This window comes from Stegostoma tigrinum, chromosome 17 (genome assembly GCF_030684315.1).
Source record: "Stegostoma tigrinum isolate sSteTig4 chromosome 17, sSteTig4.hap1, whole genome shotgun sequence".
NCBI classification, from domain to species: Eukaryota; Metazoa; Chordata; class Chondrichthyes; order Orectolobiformes; family Stegostomatidae; genus Stegostoma; species Stegostoma tigrinum.
In genome coordinates this window covers 12,249,550-12,264,032 of record NC_081370.1, presented here as the reverse complement: position 1 = coordinate 12,264,032, position 14,483 = coordinate 12,249,550, and the positions used below count along the sequence as shown (strand labels likewise).

The following is a 14,483-nucleotide window of genomic DNA, read 5'->3' as shown; positions in this document are numbered from 1 at the left end:
AAAGAGGGGGGTGGGGGGGGGAAAGAGGGGGGTGGGGGGGGGGAAAGAGGGGGGTGGGGGTGGGGGGGGGAAAGAGGGGGGTGGGGGTGGTGGGGGGGAAAGAGGGGGGTGGGGGTGGGGAAAGAGGGGGGTAGGGGTGGGGGGGGGAAAGAGGGGGGTGGGGGTGGGGAAAGAGGGGGGTAGGGGTGGGGGGGGGAAAGAGGGGGGTGGGGGTGGTGGGGGGGGGAAGAGGGGGGTGGGGGTGGTGGGGGGGGGAAGAGGGGGGTGGGGGTGGTGGGGGGGGGAAGAGGGGGGTAGGGGTGGGGGGGGAAAGAGGGGGGTGGGGGTGGGGGTGGTGGGAGGGGGAAGAGGGGGGTAGGGGTGGGGGGGGGGAAAGAGGGGGGTGGGGGTGGGGGTGGTGGGGGGGGGAAGAGGGGGGTAGGGGTGGGGGGGGGGAAAGAGGGGGGTGGGGGTGGTGGGGGGGGAAGGTGGTGGTGGGGGGGGGAAGGTGGGGGTGGGGGTGGTGGGGGTGGGAAGAGGGGGGTGGGGGTGGGGGGGGGAAAGAGGGGGGTGGGGGTGGGGGGGGGAAGAGGGGGGTGGGGGTGGGGGGGGGGTGGGAAAGAGGGGGGTGGGGATGGGGGGGGGAAAGAGGGGGGTGGGGGTGGGGTGGGAAAGAGGGGGGTGGGGGTGGGGTGGGAAAGAGGGGGGTGGGGGTGGGGGGGGGAAAGAGGGGGGTGGGGGTGGGGGTGGGGGTGGTGGGGGGGGAAAGAGGGGGGTGGGGGTGGGGGTGGTGGGGGGGGAAAGAGGGGGGTGGGGGTGGTGGGGGGGAAAGAGGGGGGTGGGGGTGGGGGGGGAAAGAGGGGGGTGGGGGTGGGGGGGGGAAAGAGGGGGGTGGGGGTGGGGGGGGGAAGAGGGGGGTGGGGGTGGTGGGGGGGGGAAAGAGGGGGGTGGGGGTGGGGGGGGGAAAGAGGGGGGTGGGGGGGGGAAAGAGGGGGGTGGGGGTGGGGGGGGGGAAAGAGGGGGGTGGGGGTGGGGGGGGGGAAAGAGGGGGGTGGGGGTGGGGGGGGGAAAGAGGGGGGTGGGGGTGGGGGGGGGGAAAGAGGGGGGTGGGGGTGGGGGGGGAAAGAGGGGGGTGGGGGTGGGGGGGGAAGAGGGGGGTGGGGGAAGAGGGGGGTGGGGGTGGGGAAGAGGGGGGTGGGGGAAGAGGGGGGTGGGGGTGGGGGGGTGGGGAAGAGGGGGGTGGGGGAAGAGGGGGGTGGGGGTGGGGGGGTGGGGAAGAGGGGGGTGGGGGAAGAGGGGGGTGGGGGTGGGGGGGTGGGGAAGAGGGGGGTGGGGGTGGGGGGGTGGGGAAGAGGGGGGTGGGGGTGGGGGGGGAAAGAGGGGGGTGGGGGTGGGGGGGGAAAGAGGGGGGTGGGGGTGGGGGGTGGGGAAAGAGGGGGGTGGGGGTGGGGGGTGGGGGTGGGGGGGGTAGGGGAGAGGGGGGGGAAAGAGGTGGGTAGGGGTGAGGGGCGGTAGGGGCGAGGGGGGGGGAAAGACGGGGGGTAGGGGTGAGGGGGGTAGGGGCGAGGGGGGGAAAGGGGGGGTAGGGGCGAGGGGGGGGAAAGACGGGGGTAGGGGTGAGGGGGGGGAAAGACGGGGGTAGGGGTGAGGGGGGAGAAAGAGGGGGGAAAGAGGGGGGAAGGGGGGAGGGGGGGGAAAGACGGGGGTAGGGGGGAGGGGGGGGAAAGACGGGGGTAGGGGTGAGGGGGGGGAAAGAGGGGGGAAGGGGGGAGGGGGGGGAAAGACGGGGGTAGGGGTGAGGGGGGGGAAAGAGGGGGGAAGGAGGGGGGGGAAGGGGTGAGGGGGGGGAGGGGGGGTGAGGGGGGGGAGGGGGGTAGGGGTGAGGGGGGGGAGGGGGGGTAGGGGTGAGGGGGGGGTGAGGGGAAGGGGGGGTGGGGGGGGGGAAAGAGGGGGGTAGGGGTGGGGGGGGGAAGGGGGGTTAGGGGTGGGGGGGGAAAGAGGGGGGTCGGGGTGGGGGGGAAAGAGGGGGGTGGGGGTCGGGGTAGGGGAGAGGGGGGTGGGGGTAGGGGTAGGGGAGAGGGGGTTAGGGGTGAGGGGGGGGAAGGGGGGGAAAGAGGGGGGTAGGGGTGAGGGGGGGGAAAGAGGGGGTTAGGTGTGAGGGGGGGAAGGGGGGGAAAGAGGGGGGTAGGGGTGAGGGGGGAAAGAGGGGGTTTGGGGTGAGGGGGGGAAAGAGGGGGGTAGGGGTGAGGGGGGGGAAAGAGGGGGTTAGGGGTGAGGGGGGGGAAGGGGGGGAAAGAGGGGGGTAGGGGAGGTGGGGGGGAAGAAGAGGGGGGTAGGGGTGAGGGGGGGAAAGGTGGGGGAGGGGGGGGAAGAAGGGGGGGGAAAGGGGGGGTAGGGGTGAGGGGGGGAAAGGGGGGGTAGGGGTGAGGGGGGGAAAGGTGGGGTAGGGGTGAGGGGGGGAGTGGGAGGGGAGGGAGTGGGGGTGGGGGGAGGAGGGAGAGGAGAGGGATGGGTGGGAGTGGGGGTGGGGGGAGGGGTGGGGGTGGGGGGGGTGAGGAGAGGGATGGGTGGGAGTGGGGGTGGGGGGAGCAGAGGGAGGGGTGGGAGTGGGGGAGGAGAGGGAGGGGTGGGAGTGGGGGTGGGGGGAGGAGAGGGAGGGGTGGGAGTGGGGGTGGGGGTGGGGGGGGAGGGGAGTGGGGGGGAGGGAGTGGGGGTGGGGGGGAGGGAGTGGGGGTGGGGGGGGAGGGAGTGGAGGTGGGGGGGGAGGGAGTGGAGGTGGGGGGGGAGGGGAGTGTGGGGGGAGGGTAGGGGGAGTGGGGGGGGAGGGGGTGTGTGGGGGGGAGGGAGTGGGGGTGGGGGGGGAGGGGAGTGTGGGGGGAGGGTGAGGGGAGTGGGGGGGGAGGGTGTGTGTGGGGGGGAGTGGGAGTGGGAGTGTGGGGGGGAGTGGGAGGGGGAGTGTGGGGGAGGGGGAGGGGATTGTGGGGGAGTAGGGGGAGGGGAGTGTGGGGGAGTAGGGGGAGGGGAGTGTGGGGGAGTAGGGGGAGGGGGAGGGGAGTGTGGGGGGAGGGAGTGTGGGGAGGGATAAAAACCTTGCCCCTCACATCTCCTTTGAACTGGCCCCATCTTACCTTAAATGCATATGCCCTCTAGTATTAGACATTTTCGGCTCTGGGAAAAAGATTCTGACTGTCAATGATGCATCTAATAATTTTATAAGACTTCAATCAAGCCTTCCCTCAGCTAACGCTGCTGCACAGAAATTAATCTGAGTTTTTCAAGTCTTTCCTTATAGCTCGTGCCCTCTAATCCAGACAACATCCTGATAAACTTCTTCCCCACTCTCTCCAAAGCCTCCATATGCTTCCTGTAGTGTGGTCACCAGCATTGAATACAATACTCTTAAGTGTGGCCGAAATAAAAACTACAACATGACATCTTGACTTTTGTACTCCTTGCCCCAACCAATAAAGACAAACATGCCATACACCTTATTTACCACCCTATCTACTTGCATGCGCACTTGCAAGGAGCTATGGACTAGGACTCAAAGATCACTGTGTACATTATTGCTGTTAAGGGTCATGCCATTAACTCTATGCTTTTCCTTAACATTTGATTTCCCAAAGTGCAATGCCTCACATTCTGCAGTGTTCAGTATTTGTGAGTGAGGGAGTTTTTAAACTCCAGAGTGCCCAGTATTTGTGGGGTGAGAGCATTTCGGGCCTTGAGATTGGATGTACCCAGTGGGAGTCAAATCCACAAGGGAGCCTGACCATGTAGCTGGAGCAGAGCCTCAGTGACAAAGCAATGAAACCTGTTGTGTACGTTTATTGTCTGCTGTTTGCTGAATTAGTCAGATATGGTAATGAATTGAAATTGTCAGCTGGTTTGCTGAATTTGTCAGATATGGTAATGAATTGAAATTGTCAGCTGGATGAGGAAACATGGTAACAGGCCTCAGCATAGTTTCTGCAGTTTGTCTTCCCTGTCATCATCAGTGCAGCAGGCAACTCCTCCAGATAACTGACAGCGTGCTCTCACCAATCAGTTGAGCTCTCAGCCCTGCTGCTCATTTGGATTGCTGCAGTTTTCACATGCACCCTACTCATCAGCACCCTCCATCTTTCACTACAGCAGCTGGGCCTGGTTATCTCGACTCGGACTTTTGTGGCCGGGTTGCATCAGTTTTGTTTTGATTTTTCTCCCTGTTTTAGATCCCTTGGGATGTGTTGCTGTTGACTCTGTGGTTGGTTTTTAGCTTGTCTGTTCACGTTGGCTGGCACCCATCAGCATTTCTCCATCACCTTTTAAGTGAAATCCAGCTCAGCCATTGTGCACATCTTTTCAGGTTGCAGTTTCACGTGCCCACAGCTGGTGGTGAAGAACTGTCTCACTACTTTCTCTTTGTATTGCTGGGCTACATGAGGAACACTGCTAACAATACAGTGCATGATGTAAACCATCACCCCCACCCCCAACCGCCACTCCCAAGCTTAAATGACTGTTCTTAAGTTAACAGCTTCCAGCGTGAAAGGTCAAGATTATGACGTGAGATATGGACAGAGATCTGTTTCTAGTTTCCTGAGCTCCTTGGATTTCAAAGGCAGAGCTGGTCAGCTGGCTCGAATTGCAGGTGGTGTTTTAATCGCAGTGTTTGGAATTGTCTGAAATTGAATAGAGTGGGTGAGGTGATTTATAAATGGGATAGCAGTCACCTGGGTAACTTGGATTCCTGGTGACTGTGACTCTGGTCTGTCTTTGTGCTGATAAGTAACTCTGTACACTTCCCTGTACTGCTGCTCTGGCCTTGACAGCCTAACATTGATGCCTGACATCGTGGACTTGAATATTCCCTCCGTTCACCACCAATTTCTGCAGGTAAAGCCATCTTGGTGAGAATTTCCTCCCAAGCACATTACCCTTCGGTGTATCTCTGTATACTAGGTGGGTGATTGGCTGGCCTTTAGTTTAAATTCTCTGCTATTAGTACTTAGACCCAGCTGGGTTGTTTGACGGTGTATGCTTCCTCTGCACCCTGTCCCTGAATAGGAATCTGTATGTAGGATGATCTAGCTGCACGTGAAGAGTTATCCTCTCCATTGCTATTGGCCTACTATAAATCATGGGCCATTCCCTCAGTGTAGCCGCACACAGACTGTAACAGAATGCTCCCTCACAATTGGCCTGTCTACTCCACCCTTCCTCTGAACTCGCCAGAGTTTTGGAGCCCTGTGCTCTCTTCTCACAGCAGAGCTGAGCACAGTCCCTCGAGGCACATGTAGGAACAGGGCAGACCAGATTCTCTGACTGACGTGGCAACTGCAGTTGTGCAATGGTACAGAGGTAAATTTTCAGTACAGGAGAGCCAGAGTGGTACTGGGCAGGGTGCTGTGCACCTCCATGTGTGGGCTGACAGATGGGAGGGACCAACTCTGCTGTGTGGGAGGAGGTCTCGGCAATAGCATGCAGACCGTGCTGGGATTGATGTCAGGGAGGGACAGAGACAATAGACGCATTGGGCTTAAAGAAGATGTAGCCTGACAGGGTGGAAGTGTGCAAGTATGGACAAAGAGTGCGAGGGATGGAGGAGCTAGAACAAAGTGGAGAAAAGACTAAAACACTGCAGATGCTGTGAAAATCTGAAGGTCAAACAGAATATTGGAAACTCTCCAGAGTCTGGAATCCCGTCTGGAATGGGGTGTTTGGAGATGTTTAGCTCAGTGACCAGGACACATGGTGTTGCATTGCTGAATCTTTGCACCTGATTATTAACAATGATTAATATTGAATATATCCTATGTGAGCCAAATCAATAATTAAACAGTTTTTAATAATTCAGTGTGTTCAACTGAGTGTTGTATGGTGCAATGTGATGTCAATGTTAATGATGCCGGCCTGGTGTCAATCCTACTAAGCTGTGCTGGTTGTTTCACTGATGTGGACTCGGCCAGATGTGCACCTCTTTAGTGTGGCTGTCATCATTCGTGCTGACTCTTTGAAGGGATTGACAGAAGTTCATTACAGTTGGTTAAATGGGCATGTATTGACCCTGTGGTACCCCTAACAACAGATGTTAACATCAGGCACTGAATAAATCTGTTAGTACAAAATATGGAGCTGACAGCATTTATCCATTATCTAGAGAAAGTACGAACTGCAGATGCTGGAGTCAGCGATAACAGTGTGGAGCTGGAGGAACACAGCAGGTCAGGCAGCATCAGAGGAGCAGGAAAATTGATTTTTTGTGTTGAGACCCTTCTTCAAAAATGGCACATTTCTGAAGAAGGGTACCAACCTGAAATGCCAGCTTTCCTGCTCCTCTGATACTGCCTGACCTGCGGTCTTCCTCCAGTTCTACACTGTTATCTTTATCTGTTATCTATTTGTCTGTTGTGAGCTGGGCATTGGGGAATGCGATGTGAGCTGGGAATTGTGTGGTACTGCATGTTGGTGCTAGCTGATTAATTTTACTTGGCTTTTCTAACAGTTAGTTGTATTTGGGGTACTGCAGCTTGTAGCTTGTGAAAGATGTCCAGGCCTTAGAGGATTCAAAGGAGATTTCCTACGATGACAGCAGAGGTGAGGGCCAGCAGGGACCCTGAGATTGGACAAGTTGAGATTGTTCTCCTTAAAGCAGTAATGTTCGAGAACCAATCTGCTAAAAAAAATACTGGGGTTTTCAGCGATAACCAACATTAGCCTTTCTTCGATAGGTTTTAATGGGAGTTTTTTATGCAATAACTGGTCATGATCGAGAGTGCGTGTTCAACATGAAGATTGTTGCAGGGTTATGAGGGGAGGGTGTGACAGTGGAGCTAATTGATTAACTCCTGGAGGCACGACACAGTGGACTGAATGTGCTCCTCCTTTCCTGTTTGGTGTATGAAGTTGTATTTGAGAATGGGACAGGACTTCCCATAGCAATTGTGATATATAACTCAGTTCTGGATTGCATAGTCTGTCCTCAGTGTCCACATTAGAACATGCCCCTGTCCTACTCAGTCCAGGTGCTGTAATCTCTGGGCCTTTGTTTGGCTGGTGGAGGTGTGCTATAAATAACACCAGCAGATTGCTATCTGCACATAGCAGATTGGTTTCCATCACCATGGCAACCCAGTCGGATTACAGGCACGTCATGCAATGTTTGTGCAAGTTCGGTCTTGATCCTAGTGTCAGGAACACTCTACAGCCAGTGCCAGATTGCATTAGAGTGCTTCGCCTGGTGCATCGGCTGGGTAATAAGCCAGTGAGTCAAGGTCTAGTGACAGGAAAATTTTCATCCAGTGTCGTGCCCAGTTTCTGGGATCTCATTGTGGAAAGCACATTGGGGATGTCAATGACTACATCTGGTAAACTGACAAATGTTTAGCTCAATTTCTGTTTATTAAAATAAAAGCCTCGGGACAAAAGATATCGGCGTGGTTAGTGACTGGAGAATGGAACAGAGTGGCATCTGGGTGGTCAGTGACTGGAGAATGGAGCGGAGTGGCATCTGGGTGGTCAGTGATTAAACACTGGGATTGGAACATTGCTGGGTAGCCAGTGAATGAAAGATATTTTTGGATTTGTGCCGGTTCTGACATTGTTATTTTGTGATCAATCAGTTTGGACAGCTTGCTTTTGAAAAATGAGTAGCTCTGGTCGAATGTTCTTGTAACTTGAGTTTAAATGTCATCTTGTGGTTTGCCATTTTGTGTTCTCTGAAAACATGGCATTCTCCTACGGTAGGTCGCAAAGATCTCCACTCATAATAATTCCAGCCTCGGGTAACTGTCTGTGCGGAGTTTGTACATTCTCCCCGTGTCTGCGTGGGTTTCCTCCGGGTGCTTTGGTTTCCTCCCACAGTCCAAAGATGTGCAGGCTACGTGGATCAGCCATGCTAAATTGCCCGTAGTGTTCAGGGGTGTGTGGGTTATAGGGGGATGTGTTTGGGTGGGATGCTTCAAGGGGCGGTGTGGACTTGTTGGACCGAAGGGCCTGTTTCCACACTGTAGGGAATCTAATCTAATCTAATCTAAAATTTTATACAGCTGCGGTGTCACTTACCAGGTTTTCTTCTCAGTGTCCTGACCAACGAAGGCAAGCATGCCATCTGCCGTCTTTTCATATGTTGTCACTTTCAGAGAGCAATAGATTTTTGCCCCAAGATCCCACTGTATAACAGTGCTCCTAAGAGTCTTGCCATTTGCTGTACCTTCCTCTTGTATTTGACCTCCAAAAATGCAGCACCTCACACTTGTCTAGGTTTAATCCCATTTGCTATTTCTCTGCCCAACTTTCCAACTGACCCTGCCTACTATGTTCTCTTATCTTTAGCCACTGGTGCAGTTCCAGAAGACTGGAGGGTGACTAATGTTGACCTATTGTTTAAGAATGATAACAAAGACAAACCAGGGAACTACAGGCCAGTGTACCTGATATCAGTGATAGGCAAGTTATTGGAGAGGATACTGAGGGACAGGATTAACCAACGTTTGGATAGTCTAGGCTTGATTAGGATAGTCAGATGGATCTGTGCACGCGAAGTCATGTCTGACAAATCTTAGAGTTTTTCAAAGAGTTAACCAAGATGATGAATGAGGATATGTCAGTGGATGTTATCTTTATGGACTTTAGCAAGACCTTTGACAAGGCCCCACATGGTAGGCTAGTCATGAAAGTTAAGCCACATGGGATCCAGGGAGAGAGAGCTAATTGGATTCAAAATTAGCTCAGTGGCAGGAAGCAGAGGGTGATGGTTGAAGGTTGTCTCTCGGACTGGAGGCCTGTGACTAGTGTGCCACAGGGTTCGGTGCTGGGACCTTTGTTATTTGTTATTTGTTATTTATGTAAATTATCTGGATGAGAATGTACACGGCATAATTAGTAAGTTTACAGATGATATAAAATTAGGAGATATCATTGATAGCAAAGAAGGTTGTCAAAAGTTACAAAGGGATCTTGATCAGATGGGGAAATGGGCTGATGATTGGCAAATGCAATACAATGTAGGTAAGTATGAGGCATTGCACTTTGGAAAGTCAAACCAAGGTAGGACTTATACAGTAAATGGTAAGGTCTGAGGAGTGTTGTGGAACAGAGGGTCCTAGGAGTACAAGTACATAGTTTGTTGAAACCGGTGTCACAGGTGGACAAGGTGGTGAAGAAGGCATTTAGCATTCAGGCCTTCATTGGACGAGGCATTGAATGTAGGAGTTGGGATATTATGTTACAGTTACATAAGTTGTTGGGAAGGCCGAGCTTGGAATGTTGTGTACAGTTTTTGTCACCCTTTTGCAGGAAAGACATAGTTAAACTGGAAAGTGAGCAAAGAAGATTTATGACGATGTTGCCAGGACTAGTAGGCCTGAGTTATTTGGAGAGGTTGGCCAGGATAGGGACTTTATTCATTGGAACACAGAAGAATAAGGAGTGAACCCATTGATGTGCATGAAATCACGAAGGGCATAGATAGGATGAATGCATATAGTTTTTATCCCCCCACATCAGAGATGTGGAAATGAAAACTTGAGGGCATAGGTTTAAGATTAGCGGGGACAGATTTAAGAATGACTGAGGGGTAATTTCTTCATGCAGAGAGTTATGCATGTATGGAATAGGCTGCCAGAGAAAGTGATTGAAGCAGGTCCAATCGTAACATTTAAAAATCATTTGGATAGTTACACAGATAAGAAGCGTTTAGAGCAATATGAATCGAATGCGGGCACTTAGAACTAGCTGAATGGGCAGCATAGACCAGTTTGGGATGAAGGGCCTGACTCCATTCTATATTACTGTGTGACTCTATGTTCTATAAAGCCATGCTGACTGATCCTATTAAGTCCATTATTTTCAAAGGGTGAGTAAATCTTGCCCCTATGAATCATCTGCATAATTTCCCTACAATGGATCTGTGGCTCATTGACCTATAATTTCCTCGATTATCCATATTACTTTGAAACAATGGAACAATGTTGGCTGTCCTCCAGTCTTCTGGGACTTCACCCATGCCCCAACAGGATACAAAAATCTCTATCAAGGCCTTAGCAATCTCCTCCCTTGCCTCCTTCAGTATCCTGGGATAGATTTCTTTGGGCCCTAGGGACTTACCTACCTTAATGTTTTACATGACACCACCTTAATATCAACAAGCCCCTCTCTGAACTTACCATCATCCATGTCTTTCTCCTTGGCAAACACTGATGCATAGAACTCATTCAGGACCTCACTAACTACTTCTGACTCCATGCATCAATTTCCTCCTTAGACTTTGAGTGGACCTACCCTTTCTCTAGTTACCCTATTGCTCCTAATATATGTGGAACTTGTCTCTGAATTCTCCTTATTCCTACTTGCCAAGAATATTTCGTAGCCCCTTTTAGCTCTGCTAATTCCTTGTTTAAGTTCTTTTCTACTTCATTTATGTTCCTCTAGAGTCTTGTCTGATTTCAGTTTCATAAGGCTTACATATGTTTCCTTTTCCTTTTTTGTATGAACCTTACCTCAGACCATGTCCTGGTCACCAACACCCTGGGTAAGTCCCGTCTCGGCAGGACAGCCACAGCAGGGACAGCAGCAAAGTGGTTTACATGAAGTGGTGGATTACCCTGGAAGTTTTTAATATTGACTCCAGGTACCATAAAGCCTAATGATACCAGGTCAGATATGGGCAAGAAAGCATCCTGCGAATTATTACCTGCACGCCTTCCCCAGTTTTTTTTTGTGGTTTGGATATCTTAATACTGTTACACGTGGTGAGATACTTTTTGGCTAGTGTGCTCATGATGGTATGAATTTATTTTCTGGTGGTCAACTTTATCACGGTTGGTGAAAGGTGGGTGCCATGGAAAGCGAGAGACTGAAACTGGCAGGCTGGGGGTAGAAACAGTTCTAGACTGGAAAATCTTACATCGTTTTTATTGTCCAATTGATGGTGTGACTGAGGGCAAAGGTCTTGGTTTTTGACTGTTGTCAGTTGTGTGCAATGGGTCTATGTGTGTGTGGTGTATTTGCATGTACATGCAGTGAGTCTGCATGTGCACATGGTTAATGTGTGTGTGTAGACTTAGTGTTTCTGAAATTGTGTATGATGTGAGCATCCATGGTGGTGGGCTGTTCTCTCCTCCGAACAAAACAACCCGAGCTTATCCAGCCTCGCTTTGTAGCTGAAATCCTCCATCCTAGGAGTCATCCTGGTGAATCCCCTCCACACCCCCAGTTGTGGCTCAGTGAAAGTTTTGTACAGCTCCAACGTGGCCTACCTGCTGGAGCTGTTTTGTGCGTTGTCTTCAGTTGCGGGTGAGTCTGTTCTGTTATTTGAGATTCACCATGTCCGTCTTTCAGATTCCAAGTCTGTCCTGTCATCCAAGCCAGGCCGTGAGACGCTGGAGATAAGCTGTTGGTAGAGAAGGCTGAACTTGCACAATTGCTCTTTCCGTCAGGGAGCTGTATGTTCCTGAGAAGTTGCAATGACCTAGTGGAGGACAGGCGAGAATGTCTCAGAAGAGAGCATGTCCGCGTTTGCTGGACTATCTTGTTATCATCGGTGCCAGGTAATGATCTGTTTGACTGCCTGAGGGTTTGGTGGTGGAGGGTAAATGTTGCTGACAGTCTCATTGCTGTGGATGGAGAGATGGATCAGGGTGGATGGGCAGCCACAAAAGGGAGGGGTTTATTGAATAGCTCTGCAAAAGATTGCTGGAGCCAGATTTTAAGTCAGGACCTCTGCACGAGAAGGACATCACAGGTGGCTTCCTTCATCCCCATCAGCAATGTGTCTGTCCCTGGATGCTGTCCATATCAACCAGCAGGTTACCCAAAGAGGGTGGATGTCCAGTGCACTGTCACAGCACCAAATGGTGCAAGACTGGCCTGAGATGGTACTGATCTGATGTTTCAGCATCACTGTTTATGAAGAGGATGTCCAGGAATGCAGCACTTGCCTGGTGAAAGCCAGCTGAGGGGGATGCTGTCTGTTTGCTATCCTCTGTTTCTTTTGGAGTGGAGCAGGGGAAGAATGTTCTTAATACAATGCCATTGACTGGAGTGAGGAGGGAGGCACATCTGCATTTTCTGGGCTTATGAAGGTACGGTTGGCGTCCTCGCTGCGGGTGGTGAAATATCGCTGAAGTTTTCATTTGGTATATGTTAGCGCAGCCTTACCTCTGGGGTTAGCCATGTAATAATGAGGTGGGGATGGAATTCAGCAGGAAGTGGTTGGGTGTAGTCTGCAGTGGGAATGCTGTGCCTATTTAGTAGTGCTGTGTTAATCAGGAGCTGAGTTGCTGTTTGTTTCTGCATGTGCAGGCAGCCGAGCAGCGAGAGCATTGCTCAGACCCCTGAGCTGCTGCGCCGTTACCCACTAGAGGACCAACGGGACTTCCCCCTCCCGCCAGATGTGGTGTTCTTCTGCCAGCCCGAAGGATGTCTCAGTGTGAGGCAGAGGCGCACCAGTCTGCGCGACGATTCCTCCTTCGTCTTCACTCTGACTGATAAAGACAGTGGTGTGATTCGCTATGGGGTCTGTGTTAACTTCTACCGCTCCTTCCAGAAGCGCAGCCGTGACAGGCCAGACCGCAGCTTGCCGCATGCCAAGGGTAGTGCTACAGAGACGCCAGACACCGAGCAGAACAACTCTGACAGTGGCTCTTCCCTGGCCACTCACAGTGCTGATTCCACCCCTGACATCAGTCGCTCGCCCCGGCTGAAACGGCACCTCAAGAGTGGTAACCGATCCCGGAACAGTACCCTAACCTCGCTGTGTATACTGAGCCATTACCCATTCTTCTCTACCTTCCGTGAGTGTCTGTACACCCTCAAACGATTAGTAGATAGTTGCAGCGAGCGGCTGCTTATTAAGAAAGCAGGAAGCCTGAAGGGCGTTCAAAGGTGAGTGTGTACTTACTGACGTTTTGGGTGAGCTAGCAGATTTTGATGGGAGGAATAAGCAGGTCACTACAGTACTGAAATAAAAACAACATTGCAGATATTGTTCCAAAGAAGAGTCACCGGACTCAATGTTAACCCCGTGTTTTTCTCCATTAGATGCTGCCAGACCTGTTGCGTATCTCCAGCACTTGGTTTTCACTTCACCCACAACACTACTTGATTATTGGTGTCTAACTTGAGTAGAAAAGCAAAAAGATCTAGGATTCATAAAATCCCTATAGTGTGGAAAGAGGCTATTTGATTCATTGTGTCTGCAGAGAATCCATCTAGCCACAGCCACCTTCTCTAACCCTGTAACCCAGCATTTTACCTCAGCTAATCCCCCTGACCTGCACATCCACAAACTCTGCAGGGCAGACTAGCCTGAATAATCTACCTAACCTACACATCTTTGGAGTTTGGGAGGAAGCCCATGCTGACACAAGGGAGAACACACAGTCATCCAGGGCTGGAATCGAATCCGAGTCCCTAGCACTGTGAGGCAGCAATGCCAACCACTGAGCCACCATGCTACCATGGTGACTGGGAATCTCCAAATCATTGAGACACTGCTGATTAATAAGACAATCAAAGAACAAACTAAGCACCAGTGTTCATCTCTTGATAGATAATATTGAAAAGCAGAAAAGTTATGTTGAACTTTGCGATCACCTAGGATATACACTTGCAAAACTGTACTATGTCATTCTGTTATGCAAAGGATAGATGCTGTAAAAAGTCAATGACCTCTTCTGTATCACAAGGTCAAATTGGTATATTTACTTTTACTGATGAATTCATTGTTCAGTTCTGTTTGCAATTCCTCTGCTAAGAAAGCAGTCATCCACAACATGAATAATGTATGATTGTGGGCTGATGAATGGCAAGTAACATTGGTGCTGCACAAGTGTCGGGGGAGGGGAGCGGTAGCTGTGGTGGTGGTAGTGTCTGTTCTTGTGGGAGATGATGCCCTTCCTGGGTGGAGGGGGTGTCTGTTCTTTTGAGTGATACTGCTCTTCCTAGGGGGAAGAACAGAAGGAGGGGTCAGTAAATGCTCCTGTTATTCTGAGGTCCTGCTATTCGTGGTGTTATGACAATTGCTTCTGCTGCATTCAGCACTGATTTTGTTGAGAGCTGCTTTGCATTGAGCTGAGGGATAGTAGGAACTGGCGATGCTGGAGTCAGAGACCCGAAACTTGAACTTTCCTGCTCCTCTGATGCTGTCTAGCCTGCAGTGTTCCTCCAGCTCCAAACTGTTACTGCATGGAGATGATGTTCCTTTTTATTTGATTTATGGTGCACTGGTTAAAACTGGTGTGAATACAGTTCATTAAGAGCACAATGCTCAGGAATAGCTCTTCTTGTTGCCTTGAGTGCAAATGAATCTTGTCAATTTGTTTTGCAGTTACTGATCTGCTCTGTCTTGTCATCAACTTCACTTTCCAGCTGGTGCCAATAGCCCTCATGTCCAAGATTTTGTCAAGTGCAGTGGTAACTGCTGGGATGATGGGCATTTGCTGCCAACTCCAGTTCAGTGAACTTCAAAGCATGTGTTCACCTTTCTGATTGCTTCCTTGCTGTTTTGAGTCTTTATCATT

General features: G+C 51.7%; 1 protein-coding gene across 22 annotated transcripts in view; it reads left to right on the top strand.

Annotated features, from left to right (window-relative positions):
• madd (MAP-kinase activating death domain) overlaps positions 1 to 14,483 on the top strand; it is a 176,714-nt gene that overhangs the window by 2,364 nt on the left and 159,867 nt on the right. For 15 of the 22 annotated variants that reach the window (XM_059651956.1, XM_059651954.1, XM_059651950.1 and 12 more), the window contains exons 1-3: positions 7,152 to 7,328; positions 11,302 to 11,510; positions 12,265 to 12,846. The exons of 1 other annotated variant lie outside the window; for it this stretch is intronic. In XM_059651956.1, the coding sequence (XP_059507939.1) occupies positions 11,452 to 11,510; positions 12,265 to 12,846 (641 nt within the window). In that variant the 5' untranslated portion in view covers positions 7,152 to 7,328; positions 11,302 to 11,451. Of the gene's footprint in view, positions 1 to 7,150; positions 7,329 to 11,301; positions 11,511 to 12,264; positions 12,847 to 14,483 lie in introns of those variants that run through there. 6 more of the 22 variants (XM_059651951.1, XM_059651949.1, XM_059651962.1 and 3 more) reach the window with 3 other exon arrangements.